This window comes from Leptidea sinapis, chromosome 1, assembly GCF_905404315.1.
Source record: "Leptidea sinapis chromosome 1, ilLepSina1.1, whole genome shotgun sequence".
Classification (NCBI taxonomy): Eukaryota; Metazoa; Arthropoda; class Insecta; order Lepidoptera; family Pieridae; genus Leptidea; species Leptidea sinapis.
Genome location: NC_066265.1, coordinates 6,094,232 through 6,119,753, shown reverse-complemented (window position 1 = coordinate 6,119,753; position 25,522 = coordinate 6,094,232). Strand labels below are relative to the sequence as shown.

Sequence of the window (25,522 nt, the reverse complement as noted above, 5' to 3'; positions counted from 1 at the left end):
ATAATAATATTAACCCTGTACGACAAATATAATATAATATACATTATATTTATGTAATATAAATTTAAACATCCATAACTCGGGAACAAATATCCATATTCATAATATAAATGTGTCCACCGGGATTCGAACGCGGGACCACTAGCTAGGTAGTCTGGGTCACTAACCACTAGGCTTACATAAGGGCTTTCAAATTGCGCTATAAATGTATAAAGAAATCTTACCTTTCCATTAGTTACCAAAAGAGCGTTAATAGAAATCAATTTAATAGTGCGACCCTTGCGCCAATTGTTGTCGTTCGGCTGAGTGAACAGTAGCTTTCCCTCCATTGCAAACCTGTGAATTATTACATAACAGCAATATTAAAAAAGGTATGTCTGTACTTATGTATGCATGCAAGAAGTTATACTTCTTTAGCGTAATAAAGCAAAAATCCTTAAAATTATTCATTCCTCCTTCTATTCTAAGTTTGTAGAAAGGACAATATTGTAAAAATCTTGCAAAGATGGCATTGACAATTAATTATTTAATAACGAATACGGCTGTATAGGCTTGAACCCTTTGCCTGTCTGAATAATGGACGAACAAACCAAAAAAAATAACGAATGTCGCAAATGTCCGAAAATTTTAGGGACCAACTTCACCCTCTTACTTTACTTACTACTACTACTCACTACTACTACTTACTGTAGAGGAAGCGTGTGAGGTTTGTAAGGATAGAAGCTAGTGGCGTTCTGTTGTCTCTGCCTACCTCGACGGGACAAGGACGTGAGTATGTATGTTTTGTTTGTTACCAATAATTATTTTTTCAATAATTAAATATCAAATAGACTAAAATTTCCTAACATGACATTGTGATTTCTGCCGCCGATTTCAACCTTCGCACGACACGCCACAAACTTAGGATAATCTGGATGTGTTCCTTCACATAGCGGTTTTCAAAGAGCTTTCTTCTACAAGTACTACAAAGATGTGGAATGAGCTTCCATGTGCGGTGTTTCCGGGACGATGCGACATGGGTACCTTCAAAAAAAGTGCGTACACCTTCCATAAAGGCCGGCAACGCTCCTGTGATTCCTATGGTGTTACAAGAGAATTACGGCGGCTGTGATCACTTAAAGAAGGTGGAAGGAAGGAAACTACAAGTTAGGGTAACTTAACTCTCAGTTCTCCTCCTTTTCTATAAAAAAATCGTTCATCAAACAAAAATTATTAAATTACAATAAATATTATGTTATTTTCTTTTATCCAACGCGGATATGTTGCCATACTGGCACACTTATTACACTTCCTCTTAGTTTTAGTTATTTCTTAATATAACCAATCATATTGATTATTGTAAATAATTATTGTTTTATAACGAATTGATGATTTGCTGTTATATAATAAATATTATAGTGTTATTCATATTGTGTTTATTATTTTTAAGATTTAAATAATCGCTTACTGCAATTATTTTCTCCTACTAATATAAAAAATGTAACTAAAAATAACCTTACTGTAAATATTATCGCAGTATATGCCTGTTGAACGTCGAGCAGGGAAAGGGCGTTAACAAGAAAGATCAGCAAAAAATACTCTTGTGAGGTTTTTTAATGGCATCTAAGAATAAGGTTTAATTCTTAATGGTTATCTACAATAATTTATAACAGTTATCTACCAATAAAATATTTATGTTGTTTTACAAGATCTTCGAGATTTTGATGTAATAATGCCTATTATGTAAATTTAAATTTGTATGGTCTGTCTCATTTTTTATCCCAATTTTATAATATTAGATTTATGACACGCTGCTAACAAATATCAAATTATTTTTATTAAATAATAGTACAAAATATGTCTTTAATGATAATTTAACACCTATTTTAGTACAAATTTTCAAAAATTACTATAACAACTACAAGCGGTTACGTTGACATGTCCTACATGATATTATAACAGCTCAAAGCGTCTACGTAGAGACCAGATGGGCATAATAATCAGTTTTATTATAATCGCCGTGGACCCATTTCAAAAATCCGTCACAAGAAGTTGAAGGCATAAGCTCCTTATAAACGTACTGGTAAATATTATATTATATTTTAAATACTAATTAAGTTAACTGATAGGTTTTTTTATAAAAAATACGAGACGAGACGATCAAGACGTTCAGGTGATGGTAATTGATACGCCTTGCCCTTTCTGAGCGGCACTACAATTACGCTCGTCACCTTGAGAGCTAAGATGTTAAGTCTCATTTGCCCAGTAATTTCACTAGCTACGGCGCCCTTCAGAACAAAACACAGTAATGTTTACACATAGTAATGTGTCACGGCACACGTATGCTTCACGGCAGAAATAGGCGCCGTTGTGGTATCCTGTGCAAAGGAGCCTCCCACCAGTAACGATTATTTGCTTTTAAAAATAGATCTTAAAAATATCATTTAAATAAATTAGCCGTTATTAGTGAACTCATGACTGTATAGGATACAAAGGCATTCTCTAACGGTTTCCTATCCCCAATTACAACCTACCGTTTGTGCTGCGGCCATTCCTTCTATTATCTCTGGTTACCAATTTACTCCATTTCTCCTGGGTGCTGAGCATCACGTAACCAAACATCTCCACTTGCCTTGTCTATTTTTGATAGCACTAAAGTTACTTTTGTTACTTTTATGTGGCTATTCCTTACTCTGCACATTATTTTAAATAGACATTAAGAATTAACTCAAATATGCAAATCTAAATATTACGATTATTTTACAGCTTGTCGTAATTTTCTTAAGCTTCAGAAAATATAGCCATTTCACGCCATGTTTTTTAATCACAGTAATTATTGTTAAATAGAAGCATTTCCGCTAAATTGTCGGCGAAAGGTTTCAATTCGTGACTGAGAGTAATACGCTCATTACAGGTGTAATCGCCGTTTTGTAGCCTTAAAGCCCTAAACAGAACCGAGAATTGCACTTTCTGTTGTTAGAAGGAGCTTTTATCAAATGTATGGGATAAGTGAGCGGCGAATAATTTTACATATTGGGTTAGGTAGTAACACGCGATGGACTTTGATTTGCTCAGACTTATTTTTTGTTGCTTAATAAAGGCTGTTTTTCCAAGGAGTTTACACCATGGACTTAGAATATACTTTAGTATAAATGACCTGACAGACATGACATATTTACTAACTTATATTTAATATCAGCGACATTGAGTTACTTCTTTATATTATTTCATATTCTACCACTGAAATAATGTGTATATTCCAAGCAAATTCAAAATTACCTAATTAGCTGCTCGCTCAGCCAAATATTTAAGAACACTGAATGTAGGGATAGCATTTGAACAAAGGCTGGGATTTATTTCGATCCATCCAGAAGGTACATCCCCCACCAAACTACGACGGACGCAGGATCATCACCACGTTGCACTATCCCGTCCACTTGTAAAGCTTGTTTGGAGCCATAAGTGTACACTTTGTTGTTTTGCCTTAGTCCTTCATTCATTTTGCTCTTCAATTGTGAATTTTTTTTCATAAGTCTAATGGATATTTCTGTACATTTCACCCGCTTACCCGGACTACAAGTATTTTGGTTGAGGCACTCTCTTTAACTGTAGGTATAGATTAAGGGCATGTCCTATAAATCAAAGATAAGCATCAAGCTTCAGGTCGTCGTTAATAATACGAGAAAGGATCCTAAGGAGACTGTAAATTTCTCGTTACTAAATTTATCGGCCAATTCTCCTCTATGGGAGAAATAGTTAACGCAATCGGCGTGATCTTTTACTAATTAGACCAGGGCCAATAACTACGTTCAATATAATACCTATCAAACCTTCAACCTCAAAGGAGGATCTAGACAACTATTGTGTACAATCACTAATATTACTAGAAGTTATTCAGCGAGTTTACCTAGCGTCATCATGATTCCAATCCAAAACGTCAACAGCCATTTTTCTGAGCCTTATATCAGCTACATGCAGGTCATGTGCTGTTCGTCTTGCTGCTGCCAGCCTTCGCCAAAGAGGAACGTCCCTTGCTGCTGCAGCAGCTGCCGCCGCCGCTGCGTTGATTTCCTCGAGTCTCGACTCAACGCAACGTTGAGCGCTTTTTACATCCTCCCTCTCCGATGCGCAGGAAGCAGTTGCACGATACAGCCGCGAGAGAAGAAGTGGATATTTTGTTACTCGCTGAACAGGAACCTGAAATAAATCTCCGGTATATAAATTAAATCAAATGAAATAATAAGTTTCTTTTATGTCCTTTGCTTCCCCGGGATGAAAATAGAACAGGGATGGCTAAGGCCTATAGAGGTAACTAAGGGCTTCTGTATTGAAGTACAGTCACGCTCCTGTCTAACAACAACAGCACGAACGGGCCAGACTTGACCGGTTGGTTACTCGTATGGAAAACGTAGCGATCGTGCGTCGCTATGTTACCTCCACTATGCACCATAATATAACAGGGGTACGCGAAGATATTTTATCACACGACCAAATCTACTAGAGACGTATATCATGGGAGACCAGTGCAACGTAAACGCCACTCACAACCACCTCAAAATGGAGTGGCAGGACCAGATGGAGAATATGTTCTTTTTAATTTCTGAAATCTACTTAGTTTTGAAAAGGTAAGACATGAGATCCAGCCATTATAAAATAAAAAAATGCGGGTATAACACATTTTCCTGTGGTTAAATGTATATTATATTTTAAATTAAACCTCCAGCAATGTATCAAAGAAGGCTGTATCAATGCCAAGTGATTGTTGTTGGGTGATGCTCGTACAAACAGTTTGACAAAATTCACCTTTTTTTTGTTTTGGCTCTGTTTCCTTAATAAAGTGCCTAGCGTAAAGCTTATTTAAGAAGAACAAATCAGTTCTTCTTCAATGACTTTAAAGAAAATACTTTTAATATAATATGTAAATAACTAAATAAAAAATCTTAATGATACAGTTTCGTGACGACTTACCATAAGAAATGAATTGAGGTTCATTCTTCTCAATACGGTGTTTTCCATTTGAGAAACACGTAAAAATATTCTCAATAATTCTTTTTCCTTTTCCAGCCCTGCTAGAAGTAGTGCCGCACCTGCTTGTTTGACACAATATGACTGAAACGCTGTCAAAATTCCGGAACATTCCAGTAGAATTTTCCCAACATTTACTGTCAATAAGTCCTAAAATTAAAAATAAATTCATTTAATATCACAAATTACTTCAATACGCAATAAAATGCCACAACTGCGTCTTATACCTCATCACCCTGTTCAACAGCTATCTCAAGAGCGTCTCTCAACTTTTCCGACAAAACCTGGTTATTATCGATTAGTTCTTCAACGTTCAAAAATATCGCACTTAGCTGCTCCTGGGTAAGTAAACCAGCGACCAGCATTGGTTTATAAAACTCTTCCAGTATAATTTGGAGATCACGTCCATATTTTTCTTCAGTTTCCACAATTTCTGTTATTATCTCTTTTCTTTCCGCCCGTTTTTTGGCACATTTTCTACAGACAAGAGGTGCATATATAGATCCTGAAAATATATTTTTTTTAATTGTACAAATTTTAAGGAAAATGCAATTCTTAACACAAAAATAATATTATCATACCTTCTTCAGTAATTTGCGTCTCAACTGCCGTGTCGCAATCTTCGCACAAGTGTATAGGCGTATCTTTGTCGCTAATAGAATTTCTAGGAGAATTTTTCCCTTGTAATCGACTTCTTGAGGACTTACTGGTTTCTGAACCCACACCAGAATCATTCCGCTCTATCTCAACAGATGGCTTTTTACAAACGATAGGTTTTTCAACTATCTCATTATTAATTATAAGAGAATTATCTTCACTAGAATCAGATGTGTGAGATATTTGACTCGTGTTTCTTTCTACTCCTAAATGAGATTTGATGTCATCCTTTAAGTTTTTTTCATTTTTATCCAGAACTTGTGTTTCTTGCGAGTTATCAAAGTGGGTAATATAAGTCTCTTCATCGTCTATTCCCCTTTCCTTAGCATCGACTAAATATGATAAAATATCATACTTAGAAGCCCCTTCAAATATTGAACGGGATCCGCTACGTTTTTCATCATCTATCATTGATAATGAATTTGGTGGTGGGTTAACAGGTAAAGGTGGTGGCATATCTCCTATTTCTTCATAAATTGGATCACTATTCAAACGTATGGATTCATAGTGATGATCTTCATCAGTGTTATTTGCAGTTTCTATGTCGCAAATTGCCGCATCTACCAACATCTGATAAAATTTAGACCTTGTTGAATTTGTATCATCTTCTGTTGACAATTCGCTTGCAGACGCATTGTAACAGTCTGACATAGGTTCCAAATCTGAAAATACTCCTGTTGCACCGCTTTCATACTCCATACTTTCATAGGGAGCAGAGCAGACATTAATATCATTCTGCGGGTAAACAGATGTAGCAACCAAATTATTGTTACTAACAGGGTTGTCATTAGTTTGGTCTTTATTATTATTAGACGATTCTCCTGTTTTGTTCATTTCTTCTTTCATATTTATAAGAGAGCATTCTATGAGTTTTTCAATGGTCATTTTATTACTTTGATCTTGATTCTTTGTTTCCTGGAGTTTTATTAATGAATTTTCAATCAATTTCTTCACTAAATCAGAGTCAAGGCCCTCCGCTAAATGAGCAAAGAATGGGTCATCAAAAAGCTTAGGCACGAGAGTTCCACTATCTGCATTTTGTTTACTCTCATCTTCTTTGCTACGGACTGCAAGATTAATAGTAGCTTGTGAAACAATATCATCCTTTTTGCCACAGACATGTGGTATTAAGTTACGCTTGATGGCCTCAACGGGATCATTTAGAATAGACGACATGTTATTGGAATTATTAAGTGTACTATTTTCATTGAAATATTCTTCATAGGTGTTACCATCTTCAACCTTATCGCATTCGTTAGAAAAAATTGCCCCTAGGTAAACTTGACTTTTTAAATTTTTTACCTCGCTTGAAGATGATCCAACACTTATTGTAACGGTAGTACCTGATTGATAAGAAGCACAGGACTTACTAGAATCATCATTAACAACAACTGAAGATAAATAAATTGGAGTGTCACTATTGACATTCATTGTAGAATAACATTCGTTTCCGTTTATTTGTATTGATGTTTTTCTTGGCTCATTTTCAGGCATTTTTTGTAAGCTTGCCACTTGTTTGATCTGTTCTTCATCAGAATCAAATTGTTTGACTCGTAAAACTGTTCTTTGTTCACCGTCATTTGAGTCTGACCATTCATCGCTTGTCGAACTACAAGAATTCTTTCGTATAAATCTCGTTTTAACGTAATTCTGTCTCTTTGACTTAGATTTTAGTCTCGGTGGAGGCTCTGGTAATTGTGACACAGCACATCGCAAATTTCTTAGAACATTTTTGGTTATCTCACTGCTATCGCTTAAGTTTCCGGATTCATTATCCATACTAGCACTCGTCTCACAAGCATCATTATTAACAGCTTTTGTACTACTTATATTTGATACGATAGGAGCTTCAGAAGGTGACTCCAAAAAGACTTGGCTAGTATGGCCATGTTTAGATCTAGATCTCAAGGCCATTGTATCCATAAATTTGGGCGGTGATATCGTTATCGTTGAAGTCAACCTTTCCGATTCAGAACGTCGTAGTATCGGTACTTTCGGTAAATTGTTATCTAAAATTGAAACACACATGAATTCAATTAAAATCATATTTGTAAATAAAGATATGAGTATATGTGTAGTTTTATGTGTATTTAACATAGCAGAATTCGTTAAAATTATATCTTTATTTTTCATATAAATAAATAACGTCAGTAAATTGAAACTGATACGAGTATGAGAACTTTTTTTATATAAATATGAACATTTTTTGAAATATATAAGGTACAATCTATTCGATATTATAGAATGTAAATATGAATTATACATAATTAATTTACTGTTATAATTGAAATCATTATTAATTATATTATTTTTTTATAAAAACTCTTGCAAAAATAAATTCTAAAATATGTTATATGAACTATATAAAAATTACCTGGTAAAGTATTAACTTCCACAACATCTATCTTAATTTCTTCTTTTTCGATGATAGGTGCTAAATTATTTAACGACATAGAATTTTCTTCATCATTGGTATTTATTTTACGATTGTCTTTTTCATTTATTATATTTCTTTCGAGAATTTCTTTGTCATCTGTTAGAGATTCTTGTAAGGCTTTGCTTAAAATATCACCTTTTGGTAATGGCTCTTCGTTTTTCTTACTCGTATTCGAAACAGTACCAATATCTTGAAGGTTCAACTCGGCTGTATAAATAACCTTTGTGATTTCATTTTCAACTTGGAATTGTACTCGTTTTCGATTTAAAGTGTTTTTCGATTTGAATGTGTTTTTATCTTTAGGCTTTGGAAGATAGAACTGAGAATTATTTACAGACTTATTATCAAACGAATCATCTGATGTCTCTGTTTTGAACAAAGAATTATTTGAATCATAATTTTTAGGCTTTTTTAGAATGGATTTTATGGCATCGGGTTTTTGATTTCTATTTCTTGTATAACGAACATTCTCATTTGATATCTTTTTACTGTAGTTTTTTTCAGGGAGTCTTTGTGTGTCACTCTCACTATCCTCGTCCGTTTTAATATTTCTCATTCTTCTTGGGGGACGTTTTGGTGAGGGGTTTTTTTGTTTTGCACGATTTGTAGTTGCATTTAAAATTTTCTTACTACTAGACTTGCCTATGGTACCTAAATTTGTATTTTCATTCTTAATATTCGGTAATATTAATGCCGATGACATGTTTGATGACTTAAAATCATAGTTTTTGAGATCAAAATTGACAGGATCATACACAGATGATTCATTTATATTTGTTGAATTAGATTCATTTGAAATACGTATTCGTTGGCCACTTATATTTTTTACGTTACCATCTGAATTTGAATTATTGTAGTTTAAAACATTTTTTCGAGGATTCACATTATATTCTTGATTAAAATCTTCATCAAAATCCACAGATAAATTATTTGTTGAATCACTTGAACATTTCACTAAATCATAAGGGTTTATGTCACAAGACAAAATAGACTTTTTGTTTTCGAGTACATGCTCTTCTTCTTCAACCCAGATTTCATTGACACGGCTAACTGACTTACTTCTAATTTTGGATATACTTTCTGGACTTGGTTTTTTATTTTTTATACGACAAGGACTTATACTTTTTGCACGTGATCGTGATGTAGAAAATTGGCTGCCTATACGAGTTTCGTGAGGTGGTGCCAATCGGCTACGGCGCATCAAATCATAAGGATCGGAATCTCCATTTGGTTTAAGTATAGTCGGTCTTGATTTAGTACCTTGAACTCGGACCGTTCCTGCCCTCATTAAGCCAGCATCTCGATTGATCTGAGGACCCCTAACAGTTCCACCAACTAGTAACCGAGGACTATCGGTTATAGTTAGTGGCAAACGAGATCCTTTGCATTTCTTACATATACTGACTTTGGTTGAGCTGGACTTTTTTGTACCATTGAGATATTCTGGACAGGAACATAAAATAACTGCATAGTTATGTGGTGTAGGTTTTTGAGGTGTGCTGATTAAGACAGGTCCTGGAGATTCAGGATAGGATGTAAAAATATTAGATCTAACAGGAGGCGTTTGGGCCCTAACAGACCCATAAAGCCAAGTCTCAGCATATTTCATTGATTTTGATAACGATGAACCCCCCGGTCCACTTATAGTTCCATATAAATAAGGACTTTCTGGGGACTTTTCAGAAGATTTGCTACTGCCTGATGTATTAAGTTTCAATTTGGAAGACCATTTCTTCGAACGCGTCGATTCTGGTGTTTCATAAACCTGAAATGAAATAAATATTTATGTGAGAACTGCGCTTTGAATTATGTTGAATTGTGTATATTGTTATGGGGCAATGCAGCCGATGTTATTATCACCTTCGTGCTGCAGAAGAGGGCTATACGCACTATTTATAAACTAGGTCTTAAATAATCATTAAAAGAAAAATTTTAAGAAAAAAACATTTTGACTGTTGCATCACAATATGTTCTTGATAATGTTCTGTACGTTCATAAGCACATGAATGAAACTGCGACAGTCATATTGTTAACACTAGGAACAAATAGAAACTTGTTATGCTTAGTACTCGGTTAAGTCGATTTAATAGGTCTTTTATTGGGCGATTTATATGCTTTTACAACATGATCCCAAAAATTGTACAAAACAAATGTGTTACAAAATTTAACAGAATTGTATGAAAATGAAATTTGTTGAAAATTCTTAATGATACCACAGACAGGGAATGGAGCGAACACCCTCAGACTACTTGATTATACATATTTATTGTACAATATTACATCGTAATCCATACTTTTATAAAAAATAGCCAGCTGAGTCTCCTGCGCCCGTTGTCCTCAAGTCTGAGGCACACTATTTCGAATGGGTTTCTGACGTTCAATGAGTGATTGTAAATCTTATTTTGAATAAAAATATTTGAATTTTGGTTTGAAATTTATGTGGAAAAAGGAACAAGAAGAGAAAGATGTTCTTATGGTAAGTTATATGCCCTGCCCGATACAATGCACAGGATTGCCGCTCAGGATTCTTAATTGACCCCAAAATTCTTATCTGCAGCGCAAATGTGCCCGTCACCTTGAGAGCTGTTAGTAATAAACCCAGAAATTTCAATGATGCTTGCATATCACTGCTTGACGGCAGAAAAAAGCAGCACATTTTCTAGATTAGCTTTAGCAACACATTATTAAAACTAATATGTATATGAATGATTATTTCCAGGTAAAGTTCACTAAATTTAAAATATTATATGTAAAAAATATAATACTTTTGGAAGCATTATAATAGAAGCCCTTGCTAGCCAAAACAGGAAAGACTTGCGTTATCTTAACATTAACAGGCCTTTGTAAAGTCATTCTCTATCGGATTTCAAACATTTGTTTTCAATAATAGACTTAACAATTCGTTTGTTATTCAAACAAGAATGGAGCAATTAAAAGATGGAGCGTCATTGTGGCTGTTGCCAACAATTCCCTTTGTGTTCAAACATAGCTTATTAACAGTGACTTCTTAATTTGAAGTGGTTTTCCATTGATTATGTGCGTGTTGTTTGCATGATAATAAGCATTCGTTTGCAAGGTTCTTCAGTTCAAGCATACTTTCACTACAGATAAAATTACACACAGCAATTTTGTTTTTTTTTATTTATACTTTTCATTCTTATTTATGAAACTTTATTCATTTGCTACCTTCTGTAGATTTTGCCAATCAAAATTCAATATTTAAGACTGATTGTGATGGTCACAGGTCCAGTTGACTGTGTTCATGTATATCCTTTAGATTGATTTGTGGTGCGACGCGATTCAGATCTTATTGTAACTAACCGTTATCATAACCTGATAATGTTGCTCTAGTGGGTCAGCCATATTCCGTCAATTATTTACATAAAAAAAATAAGTTAAAAAAAGTTTAAAATGGAAGCGGATAAATATTTTGCAATCTAAATAAATTATAATATTGTTCACTTATGAAGGACCAATGCTGAAAATGTAGACTAAACTGCTAGACATCTTTTTGTAATTATAAGAAGAACTAGACAGGCAAGACCTGGTAAAGGTAACAAAGCAGTGACGTTCAGTATTCTTAAAATATCGTCCAGTCATTTTATTAAATACGAGCTCTGCAGACAGAAACACAAATATTGGTGGCATACCACTGCTAATTTGCAGAAAAAGGAGTCAATCTGCCAAAAACCACCCATTGGTAAAAATTTGTAGTTTCTGCTAGTTGCACGTTTTTGTTGAATTATCAATAGGACACAATTAAACATCGATAAGGTTACTTAAAATAATAAGTATGCGCTGAATTGAGAAGATTTTAAAATTGTTGATGAATAGACAATTAATTTATTTACCGACTTCGAAAAGGAGGAGGTTCTCAATTCGGTTATTTTTATGTACGTATGTCCAGTAATTTTCATTTTATGAACACTTTTTATGAATATTTTTCTTTACGTGGATGATTATAGTTTGTGTGCTGCTTTTTAGGGGTCTTCATTTAGATTGATTTTATATTATTGATTATTAACCCGTTTGCCGATAAGTGGGTCTTAGGCTACCTGTAATTCATAGCTATCAAACGCTCTTCAAGATATTTCAGTTTCTCACAAGAACGTGAAATAGGGGATGTATATTGTTTAAGGCTTAAGCCATGCGGAACCTTTCGTAGGCCTACCCATAGCTACTTAAAAAATACTATTTAATGTATGAAAATATAAAGCAACGAAATCATATAGTTTACCTGATTAATATAACTAAAAAGGAAATAATTTAAAAAAATCATTTAATAGACCGATTTTAAAAACTGAATAGTATAAAATAACTTAATAAACATATAATTTAATACACCTTGTATGCAAATATTGTACCTGTAATATTAATATATGTGCTGTGCTACCCATTGATAGGTTTGAAGTCGGTGCTAAGCCAAATGTAATAACATGTACCTACACTCGCCACGCGTGACCTTGAGTGGGATAGCTTAATCTAGAACCAAACAACCCAGGCGGGCAGGCACCAACTTAAACCCTATCGTTGGGTAGCACATACAAACAATAGTATTTTATTAATAGTAAAGGTATAAGATTTGCATAAGAGATGCATTAAATTAAATATTTATTAAGTTATTTTATACTTTTTAGTATTTGAAGTCGGTTTTTTTAATCGAAGTTTTTTTTATATTTAGTTACTACTACCTGGATATTATTTCAATTACATTACAGACACCCAGACGTGTATAAAGTTGCAGTGATGTCAGTACAAGAATAAAAAAAAATACCTTTTTTTAATGGAAGAGGAGGATACGAAACGGGTCATCTGTACGTTCTCGTACTCGGAGGAGACGAGCAGGACGTTCAGCTTATGGAACTTGATACGCCCTGCCCATTGCAATGCAGTGCCGCTCAAGATTATTGAAAAACTCAAAAATTCTAAGGGACACTACAATTGCACTCGTCACTTTGAGACATAAAATGTCCAGTCTCATTTGCCCAGTAATTTCACTAGCTACGGCGCCCTTCAGACCGAAACACAGTAATGCTTACACATTAGTGAAGCACTCATGTGTAAGGCACCGTTGTGGTACCCGTAATCTAGCCGGCATCCGGTGCAAAGGAGCATTCCACTGGTAGATTTTTCTATCTTCAATTTATTGGTAGAACAGATTTGAAGAAAAATTACAATTAATTCATGAATTATTCATAATTAATATATAATAATTTGCAGTGGTCGCAGTGGATAGTGTATAGAATACAGTAACTTTACTAAATAGGTTTTATTGTGTTTTCAAAATGTGGATGTCTGTGTTTACACTCTACATAAAGTAAGTGAAGCTAGAAAACAAAAACTAATTCCAACCCGGCCGTCCCGTTGACGCTCGGAATTAATTATTTTTTACTTCTCTACATTGCGAACAACAGAGTTGTTATTCAGAAATAATTTTTTCTACGTTCTTTTATTGTTAACTAAGTTAACTAAGCTTTTGCATGCGGATTCACTCGTATAGATTTGGCTCACCAATCTATTCATATGAGAGGAACCACCTTACACCATCGACAATTAATGTAGAATGAAAACATCGCATATGCAAATTTAGCACCCAATCGAATGATTTTCGAAATCAATATGACACGCGCATGCGCGAGTGTTAAAATATTTATTATTACTGTTTGTAAAAAAATCAAATGAATAATATAAAAGAAAAAACCATGGACCAATACTGTAAGAATACAACCTAACGATAAAGAATGAAAAAGTATAAAAATTAATCAGTTTACTTTCAAATGAGATGCTAAAATGCAAATTCATTAAAAAGAAACTATAGGTGACCTAACAAAAAGTTTCGTGGAGACAAATAAGACCTAACTTTGACCTATTTATTATGGTTATTTTGATTTCTTGCACATTTGCACACCTGCAAGGATCGAACCAGTTCTACCAGTTCCGTCTCCGACCCCTCTTAAAAGCATCGTCACCATCTCCACACTTATTTTGTTGTTGAAAATAACGTTCATTAACGTTAATAAGTTCCCTCAAATCCTCATGGATTCCATAATACATTCAGATATTTAGGTGTACTATTTCACATGAAAAATCTCTAATCGGTCCAAAAACGGCGGAGTAATTCAAATTGAGTCCTCATGTCTTTTAACTCGGTTGATAACTAGCGCGTTCAGACAAACAAACATATTTATTTATAGATAATTATAGCCTACTTGATTTTTGACCAGACACTTTTTAAGTGGACGTCATGGTTCAATTGAGCTGATTTTATCGAAAGCTATTCCTGTACTGCAAGCAATTCTTATACTCCAGGTTATTAGTATTACTTTGCATTGCTGTTCTTACATTATAAGGTTCAACGATTTGTTCCTGTTTCGGCCCGGGTTTTTGTCCCACATTCCTGTTTCGTCCCACGTTGATTTTTATTCCTGTTTCGTCCCACTTTTTAAAATGTTACTTTTGTACAGCCAGAAAAAAAATGTGAATTACAATAATATTCTAGATATATATAAGAGCAATAGTTTACCCATGACCAAACGATGGCATGAAAGGTGTTCGTAAACCTATTACTTACAATTAATAAAAAATTTAATTAGTTAAAAGGCTCCTGTTTATAATATTTTGTATGCTGTCCGTACAAAACATGTTGTAAAACACATAAATTACTACCCGGGGCGAATAAGGAACAAAAAGTGGGGCGAAACAAGAATAAAATAATAAATTATTAATTTTTCTTATTTTCGGGACGAAACAGGAATAATATCTGGGGGCGAAACAAGAATTTATTGTGTGGGGCGAAACAGGAACAAATCGGTTCAACCTACTTAAAGTGGAGAAGCTTTCCAATTTGATTATATGGTGTTTTTTTAATTGTTACTCATATCTCGGTCGTTTATGGGAAAATATTTTTGTCCCATCGTTGCATTTCTTTGTACAACATTTTGACTTTGTGTTAATTTTTAGTTACTAGCTGACCCGGCAGTATTCGTACTGCCTCAATCGATAAATAAAAGACGTAAACTTTTAAAAACAAACTTCAAACAAACGAAAGGAATCCTTTTTTAAGTGTTATTTACCCGTGTTTTAAGGAAGTTTAATTTTGACCTCCTGAGAAAGTTAGAATGATATAAAAATTCTAAATAGTTATTCATTTTAAACTATTATTTTTATTTGATTTCTGAACGACGGGGGACACATCAAAGGAAAAACAAAATTGGTGTTTTTATTTAATTCATTCAATTTATTCAACCTTTTAAACATTCTCTGGACTTCCACAGATAATTCAAGACCAAAATTAGCCAATTCGGTCCAGCCGTTCTCGAGTTTTAGTGAGACTAACGAACAGCAATTCATTTTTATATATATAGAATAGATTACCAAAGGTCAATAAATCTTTCACGAAGAATCCTTACATGAACAATGAATTCAAGCTTTAAAAGTTGATGCATCCAATAAACTATAATTTATATTTGAACAGTTTATTTTATATTTTATGAGATATTTGATATATAAAACGCTATTTTTTACAATATACAAAGATATATAAAGATGCTGCATCCAATGATGCAGCATCTTAAAAACTAATTATGCTTATTACATCCATTGCTAAATACTCTAATTGATTTATAAGAGTGGCCGTTGAGTTTCTTGTATGTTAGTATATTTCACTCTGAATATAAGTTTGAAGAGCTCAATGGGACATGGGCTCAATGGCACTATTCGTCTGTCCATCTGTCTGTCAGCTGATATATCAACATAATCGTTGAATACATAGCCATGATAATTCCCACCTATCCGTAAAACTTAGATCATTTATACATCTAGAACGTCGAAAAAAATTGTGATTGACTGTTAACCTCTATTTTGAGCAATATACGCACACGAACACGGGTATAAGATGTAGCTTCTCATGCATACTAAAGTAATAAACCTGGCCTGTTTCTATCGATTGTCTAGCAACAAGAGGCTTTACTTACTTAGGATTATATAGTATATCTAGATATAGTATATAATCTAAGCCGTAAACATAATATTCCTTCTGATATTTTTTTCTTTTTTTAATAAAAGGCATTTATTTTCTCAAAACTAATTCCTATAGAATTCTTTTCAATGTCTTTTCTAATATACGAGATACTACTACCGTTTCGGAAACAAATGGCGCTATGAGAGTCAAGAAGCGGCGCAACAAAGCTCTCCCAGCATTCTTTTTTTGAGTTTTTTTTAATAAAATACACAATTGTATACTGTCATTGTTATTGCTATAAAATAATCATAATATAGTCGCAGGCTGTCGGATCACTTAGATATTCATCTGTGGAGTAGTAGAATTTATTATAGCAGCTATTTTCTCGTCTCTATATGATTTTTAGTAGTATATGGCATAAAAGGCATTTATTTTCTCAAAATTGATTCCTTTAGAATTCTTATTGATGTCATTTCTAATATACTAGATACTCCTATGAGTTTTATAAAAAACGCAGATCCGAAATAGGCAGATGAAAGTGACCGGGCAGTATTGTCCTCTGGGATTCCCGGAAGCCAGACAAAGCACGTCCCAGACAATCGCAGCGCTGTGATTGGAATCGGACGACAAATCGATCGGGATTTGTGTTTCACTCAGACTACGCTTATTTGGCCTTAGAACTCCCAGAATACAATATGATATTCCCAGATATTATTTTTCTAAAGACAAACTAAATAAAGATTGATAAAATATCAACGTTTTATAGCACCCTCATAAAGAGGTATTCATAATAATTACTTATCTTTAACATTCTAATTTGTTTGTAAGGTATAATCTTAAAAAACTATTATGAATATCTTTCACCTATCAGGGTAACACAATATGTTCTGTACCTTTGAATGACAGTACAGTTATAATAATGTGTTTAAATAAAACACTTTTAAAGGATTAAAACGCGTCTAACTGTGTTTCTACATTAGATTTTTGCGTAAAAGATACATTTTTATTTTTATTTTAGTTAACCCGACGAAGACCTTTACAGATCTAGTTTCAGAGGGACTGGACGATTCTTCAGTTGGGTCCATTTTGCGTGCAGTGTTGGCCAGTCATTCAAAGCAGTCTAACTCCTTCCAGAAGTTCAGAACACTTCTGGGATGTACGCAAACTTCTTGGAGCGATCTTGTATTCACTAAGGCTTTTGCCCGTTGCACCCCTGCATATTCCATGCTGCTACATTCCATGATTACATGAGTGACCATTTCGTCCTCGGCCAGAAAACCTCTGCACTTACTGTCTGTTTCGCCGATTGTAAAAAGGTGTTTTTTTAGTAATGTGTGACCCGTTAAGATGCCCACCATGATTCAGATGACATGTTTGTTTAGGCTGATAAGTCGACGTTTCAGTTTGCATAGTGCAGGAATCGCTCCTTCGACTGTCTAAAGCTTAAGACATTTATCCATCAGGTTTTGTGTAGGTTGCTGGTGAGAGAGCGTATCCATGGTAGGTGCAAGCATTTATATGATGAATATAGATGTTTGTTTCCGAGTCATGGATGTTTAAATGTATTTATGTATGTTTATATGAATATATGTATGTTTAAGTAAGTATATTGTATTAAATATATCATTGTCTTGTAACCCATAACACAGGCTATATATATGCTTAACTTGGGGCAAGATAATTTGTGTAAAAAGTGTGTCAATATTATTATGACCGCATTTGGCTGAAGGGCAGCTATTAGAGTAGCAATAGGCCAGCCACTTGGGACAGTATACATATTATATTCAACGGAAAAACGGCCAATCAAGCTATCACTAAGTTTTAACTTTTATAGGACTAAATATATTATTTTTATTAAACTATAGATGAATAATTATTTCCGAAGTTTTAGTAAGATCTTTGAAATTCGTATGTGTCATTTAGACCTAAGTGAATAAATGATTTTTCTTTCTTTTTTTAAAGGTGCTGATGTCGTATCAAGCAAGGAAATTCGATTCATAGTTAGTTTGTTCGTCGAAGAAGAATCCTTGAAAACTGCGTTTTAGAGAAAAAACGCCACACATGGAAATGGTGAGTCACCCTCAACTTATATTGAAATTTAACAGACTTAGCAGCCTTTCGAACAAATCCCCGATAACACACTGTGAAGCGATATTCTGAAATATGATAAAATGTGGGTCAGCTTGAAGTATTGGTAGTTACTAACTGCTTGTTACTTTGTGGTATTATGGAGGTGATGCAAAGGTGAGAAATAAAAAAGATTTATTGAACTGAAGAAATTTAGAGCCTGATCTCATACCTTTTATAGTTTTTAGTTACTTGTATCAGGTGTGAATAAGGATGTAACAAGTAACAGAATAAAAGTCATTTCAGAAATTTAAGCAATCTCTTGGCAAGGGCTTTGCGATGGATTACTTCTCATAAATCGGTTTGAATGTAGTTCTCACTGACGTATGGCAAGTCACGAACAATAACTTTAAAGTTAATTGCTATAGACGTTTGAAAACTACGCGAGCAAAGTCGGGACGCAGGCTAGTCTGCAATATATTTCCAGTTTAATCATTATATTCTAATACACTACAAACTAGTGACTGCAGCTGTATTGCTGTTGGTGTTCTTGGTATTGTGCGGTTTTCAATTAACCATAACAATGGGTTATGAGATATATCCCGCTGCCTTGAACCTCGAGAATCAAACACAGATATAATAGAAAAATTATGATATATTTTCTACCAAGTATTTAGACAATTTGTTATTTTAAAGTGATATCCTTCTGGGATTAATTAGATTAAATTGTAACAGTTTTAACGTTTCGTAGCGTTGCCAGTCTTTAGGGAAAGTATACGAGTTGCTTTTTTCAAGGCGTATCGTCCCGGAAACACCGCACAAGGAAGCTTTGTAGTACGTGGAAGAAAGTTCCATGTAAACCGCACTGTGGAGGACCGCCACACATCCAGATTGGTGGGAGGATATCCTAACCTGTGGCGTGTCGTGTGAAAGTGAAAATTGGCGGTTGGAATCAGATGAAACAGCTCTTCGGAACACTCCCCGTGATAAATGCGGTAGAGGACGCACAATGAAGCGACGTCTCTACGCAAAGCCAAGTAAACTGTTAACAGAGCACTGGGTCCCCGACCAGTACAAACATGTACGTGTCAAATAATATTTGTTGATACAAATTTTGTATATTTCATATAAAGATGTTTGAAAAGTTCTCAACACGATGGCAAAACAGCTTAAAAATAATTTGAATACAGCGCTGGAATTATACACGCTTGAGCGAAACTTTATACCCCGAGGCGTCACAACAAGCGCATTACGAATCTTTGGTAAAACTTTACAACTCTTCCGGAGAGTGTTATCACTTTTCTGTACATTTGATCCATAATATTACATATTGATAGAAATGAGTTTTAAGCGAAGGCATATTTTCTTTCTTCTTGAAGGATTCTTTTCGAATACTTTAATGTGAATTAAAGCACAATTTACCAGTGTGTTAACGTTACTGTTTCGGTCTGAAGGGCGCCGTAGCTGATGAAATTACTGGGCAAATAAGACTTAACATCTTGTGTCTCAAGGTGACGAGCGCAATTGTAGTGCCGCTCAGAATTTTTGGTTTTGTCAAGAATCCTGAGCGGCACTGCATTGTAATGGGCAGGGCGTATCAATTACCATGAGCTGAACGTCCTGCTCGTCTCGTCCCTTATTATCAATAAAAAAGCACTGCCACAGCTTTGGAAACAAATGACGCGGAGAAAGAGAAGATACGTCCCAAAAACACTCCCAATAAACAGAATCGTTATTTCTTTGTTCCAGTATTTATTGCAAGACTAGGTATATAAATAAAAAAAATATTCATAAATGTACTAAAAACTTACACGCATGTTTTGTATCTTGTACAATAGACGTACTGAACCCTTCATGTGCGATTCCGACTCACACTTGGCCGGTTTTTTTTAATTTATCCCCATGTATTCTTTATATCATATATGTTATACACCACGAGATTTAGTACCAAAAAAAGTCAGGCTATTTAGTAGAAGTAGTTTGAGGTTTATGGAATTATGAATGGAATTTTGAATTGCGACCGCACAGTTGTGTATCTTAAACAATAGTACGGATCACTTAGTGTGCGCTTCCGACTTATATTTGACTGTTTTTTTTTTATTTATTCCGATGTGTTTCTTTATGCTATCTATATTATTAAATTCAACGTGTTTTAGTACCAAAAAATTGAGGCGATTTAGTATAATTAAGAGATTGTACATAACGTCCTAGACTTCTAGCAGTGGGCGTCGATGGGTTATGTCAGTGCAACGAAACAAACTTATTCACACAATCAAATTATAATGTAGAATCAATTTACATAAACACAACTATAGGATATATTATGGAACGCGCGATGGTTCAAGCTCGACCGCATCTGGCCGCACAAGAAGTGAAGCGTGCTCCTCTCGGCCGGGGGAACGTTGACTCCATCGAACGCCGACAGATGGCGCTGGCGTTCCGTGTTACGACATACATATTATGCAGTTAGTATTAAAAAAATATGTACATATCACTCACTAACAACACAAAAATATGAAAGTAGTATTAATGAAGGCGAGGCGAGGCACAAGTAATTCGGGGTTTCTGGATTTATGATTGACATTGTGAATTGAAAACTCACACAATAGATATACATTGATAATTGGCAGTGTTTATTTCTTTTATAAAGTGTTCAGTTGTGGTGACCGATAAGCCAGTTAATATTTAATCATTTTTTTAATAGCGGTGCGCTATCGAGACGATTTAATTTAAAATATGTGTTCCTAAAAACAAAATTGAATATATCCCATCTAAAAATCTGTGTAAAACCGTATGAAAACCGTGTCAGTGGGAAAGTCTTTTCTCATCAACTAATGGTTTTTCCGTAGCGGGATTTCACTTCTTTCAAAGTTTTGGTTTTCGATACGTTTCTCTGTACCTTAATATTGGATGTTTTAACTGGTGCAATAGTGTGTATTGGTCAAATAATTATTATATAAAGAAAATTTGGTATCGCAGATTTACTAACGTTTATGCTTTTCATCACCTAATATTGGATCTGTTATTGTAGTTATATTACTATTAGTAGATATATTATGGTATATTTATACAGATATTATAATTTGACGATTTACTTAGTGACCCTGCTTACTAAGTTAGAGGAAGGAGGAAGATGTAGGTGCAAGCATTTATATATATATATAGGTATTGATAAATATGCATATTGTTTCCAAGTGATTGTGTTAATATGTATTTATGTATGTTTAAGTAACTATATCGCTTAACCATAGCCATAGGCTATGCCTAGTTTATGGAAGGTTAATTTTTGAAAATGTGTTTCAATATACATCCTATACATGTAGATGTAGTGGTTGTGAGTCATTGATTTAAATAAAAATAATTTAAATATTTATGACTGCTCGTGAAAATCGTCACCTTTTTGCTTTTAATAGTGAATTTCATTATTAAAACATTAGAAATTAGGGGATTGCTTGTAACTAATTCTCTAAATTTTACACTTTTGTAATAAAGTCCCAGCCTCTGTTGAGGCATTATCTATAAATAAATTTAAATGTTTTATTAATAAGTTCGTAAATTATACTACTCCACAGCTAAATATATAAGTGATCGAACAGTCTGGGCTAGTCCAAGATTATCTAGATAATGATTATTTTATAGCAATAGCTATGAGAGTACAATATTGTATATTTTAATAAAAAGACCGCAAAAAAGAGAATGCTGGGAGAGTTTCTTGCGCCGCTTCTTCTCTCTCAGAGCGCTTTTTTACGAGTAAATACATTTTTTTGCTGCTTAATCAAACTATTCGCAGTTTATGCTTATTACAAATTCATTTCTACTTTTTAGATTGATTTTCTTTAAATGCGTGTTTTAAGTTTTTTTTCTCACTATTATTTATTTTTGCTTATTTCGTCTTAAAACGATGTTAATGTCGAATTAACGACTTAGCACACAATAAAGTATTTAGCACAATGCCACCATCCAGTATCTTCATTAAAAAAATCGCTTATCCTGAAAAGAATCCTGATAAGAAAAATTTACAGCAATTCTTGACCAGTACGCAAAGATTCAAATTATGGGTTATGAAGAGGTTAAAAATCAGGTTCAAAGATTCTGTTACATACAAACAGACATACATAACAAGCTTATAAAAGTGGTACATATTGTTTAAATTATTGTATTGTATAATTGTGCCAAAATTTCAATTAAATTCAACATTTTAAGTGGATGAAAATAATGTGCAAAATTTCCGTTACATACTACATACGTATGAAGCTAATAAAAGCTTAATAAAAAACAGCCGTTTATATATTTTTTTTATGGAATAGCAGGACAAACGAGCGTACGGGTCACGTGTTGTTAAGTGATCACTGCCGCCCACAATCTCTTGCAACACCAGAGGAATCACAGGAGCGTTGCCGGCCTTTAAGGAAGGTGTATATTTTCATAAGACCAAAGCATGTAGTGGATGCGATTTATTGATTTAAAAAAATCATTTACTCTGTTAAGAATAACAGTAATGCCTATCCTTTGCCTGAAAAGAATGAGTGTTATTGACTTAAGTACACCACGACCCAGCTCAAAACCCATCAAAATAAATCAAAAGGCTTAACTTTGCCAAAACATGATCCTTACATGTGGTTAGGGTGTATGCTAAATGAATTGGTATTACGAAAGGTTGAATTTTGTAAATGTTTTTCAGTTGAGTGCGCTTCGATAAGAGGACGCACACTCGACTGGTTTAATGATTTTTATCTAAAAGCGGAATATTGAATAGATATTCGAAGCGCGTTTTTATGTCGGGTTTAGATCGTGACTGCTTTGTTCATCAATTAATTTATGAGACCTATTTCAGAAAGGGCAGTTTAGAAGAGTCCAAAGATTAAATCAAATTAAATTTACGAGTAAGTTAAAATGTCTGGTTTAGAACATTAAATTTTCTATAAGTAAATCAACACCAGGTCCTTAAGGCGAAGGGTAAACAGAAAACACGCAATCAAGGTGTTTTTAGACAAATTCTGTGGTGAAAATATAGCATTTGGAGCTATGAACACTACTTTATCCTTTTACACATACCCTTAAGTCTTACTTGTAGGTTGCTAATGCTTGCTGTTGGTTAAAGTTAACACTCCAGAACTATTATGAACTACCAGTTTTCTTTGCAGTTAAACAAGTTTTTTCTCGGCATGATGCATTTGTTTAGTAAACTACTCTGATAAAAGTTGTTTTTATAGCTTTTACTTTTTTGTGTAGGTACATTTATTCAGATTAGTAATCAATAATGAGGATTGTAAGCAATTAAACTGTTTGCGCCTTTTAAAATGTTACATTTTCGACGCAAGAATTTTTAAAATATTGGCTTTGTTACATAGGAGCCGTGAACTCATATCGCTCAAGGTCGTCGGCATTTAGTGTCGCCTTAAGGTTATGTAAGTATCACTGAAATGTCTAAGATGTTGATTACTGCAATGTATTTTAATACAATATTATAATGTGTATACTTTAAGTGAAAATTCATAGAAATAAACTTAAGTTCTTTACGATCTTATGTATATTTTTAAGATTATTGCAATAAACTTCTATTTTTCATTTTATAACATTTTTGGTGATTATAAATACTGCCCTAAGTTTAAGCTAATTACTACAACCTGGAAATGATAGAAATACTCTTTATAAGTGATAAAAAGACTATATAAATTCTGAGCAAAATCGTTTATAAAATAATCGTGTGAGAAAATATTGTTGGTATTTTTTTTCTTCAAAATTATGAACTCTACTTAATGCAAAAAATATCTAACGAGTTACCAATTGAACATCGATTTTGAATAAATGCTTGTTAAAATAATAAAATTTACAATTCTAATCATATAACAGCCTCTGTAGTAATACATTTTAGTAAATAAATTATTTCTTACTTGGTGAGTGTCTATAAATCACGTTTGAAACTAGTTTTGGAATATTTTATATGATTGAGTTGATTGTCAAGGCAGTTTGGCCCAAACAGTAAGCAAACTTATTATATAAGTTATATTATTTTATTAATTATATGTTTAGCTGTTTTTTACACAGTTAATCAAAAAAACATAGAACCAGTATCGAAGATAACCTTTGTTTGTTGCTTAAATGAAGTTTTTATTGCAATAAAAAAATACAATATTAAAAAATTATTCATGTCCTAAAATCCTAAAATTTAATTTTTATAAAATATTTACTTAATAAATAATACAAGTTAAAGTAAGAATGGGGGATACAGAAAACGACGTAGAAATAATCTTAGCAAAACAAATTAAATTAATTCCGTAGGAGTGTGACAGTTCAGATTTTTTTTGCAAACCAAGTCGCAGGCAGAAAATAGCAAAGACGTAGGTATTTAAGCTCTTTATTCTTAAGGCTAGGAGGAAAATGTATTGTATATATTACATACAGAATATGAAAAAAAAAAAAAATATGTAAACTTACAAAAAGCATCTGTAAATAGTCATAAAATGTTCAAAAGTGCGCAATAGCGTCAAAAAGGAAATTACGTAAGTAATAAAAAATACGTCAGTGGATACTACAGGGTCGCAGAGACTCGCGATATGCATGGTACCGTACTCCAAACTTCTTTATCCTCAATACTGAAACAAGTTTAATATATATTTGCGTACATAAAATATTATTGAGAAACACCATAAGCAAGATGGCTGAACACGTATAGAATTAGTTAATTATAATTTAATGTTTAGCCTTAGTATAAATAAAGAATGGTTGAACAAACAAACCAAGTTATCGCATATAAACATTTGCGCTAACATTTACTATAGCAAAGTGCTTCACTCAAAGAGCAGAAACTCCACAATACATTTGCGTCGATGCTTTGTAGAAGCGCTGTAATGTTTTTGATTTTGTTCCTGGCATTTCATTTAGAGTCGTATTCACTATAAAATTGAGCGCACTCGTTTATAATAGCCGAGTTTTTCATAATACTGAAACGATATTCTGTTCAAGAGCGCTTTTTCATTATTTTACAATACTCATTGTTTGTTTTTAGGTTAGCGTGTAGCAAACAATTAGAAGGCGTGTTGCTTTTGATGCGATACTAAATTACTTTAGAAGTATCAAATTACTGGCTTTTTTTTAAAGGATTTTATTGAATTGTTTTGAGCAGTGTCCGAATTGGGTTCTAAATTCAACATACGTTACCTGAACCGAATAAATGTTTTACATTGTAGATTATTCACCAAGAGTATTTCGACAACTGGAGTAGATGCGTCAATGTATAGACATAGATATAGAAATATTACTTTAGATGTATCATTTTCCAGGTTTTTAGAGTACTTTATTGTATTGTTTTGAGCCGTGTGAGCAATAACATTCTATACATACATAATAGCAGGACAGCAAAAGTGTGTTTACAGACGATGTAAGCACACTTTTCT

At 33.6% G+C, this 25,522-nt stretch overlaps 1 protein-coding gene across 2 annotated transcripts in view; it reads right to left on the bottom strand.

Moving 5' to 3' along the window:
* Positions 1-25,522, bottom strand: part of LOC126968290 (uncharacterized) — a 185,772-nt gene that overhangs the window by 4,551 nt on the left and 155,699 nt on the right. For both annotated transcript variants that reach the window (XM_050813194.1, XM_050813203.1), the window contains 6 exons: positions 8,036-9,863; positions 5,586-7,670; positions 5,232-5,509; positions 4,948-5,154; positions 3,887-4,176; positions 225-336 (listed from right to left, as the gene is read on the bottom strand). In XM_050813194.1, the coding sequence (XP_050669151.1) occupies positions 225-336; positions 3,887-4,176; positions 4,948-5,154; positions 5,232-5,509; positions 5,586-7,670; positions 8,036-9,863 (4,800 nt within the window). The remainder of the gene's footprint in view (positions 1-224; positions 337-3,886; positions 4,177-4,947; positions 5,155-5,231; positions 5,510-5,585; positions 7,671-8,035; positions 9,864-25,522) is intronic.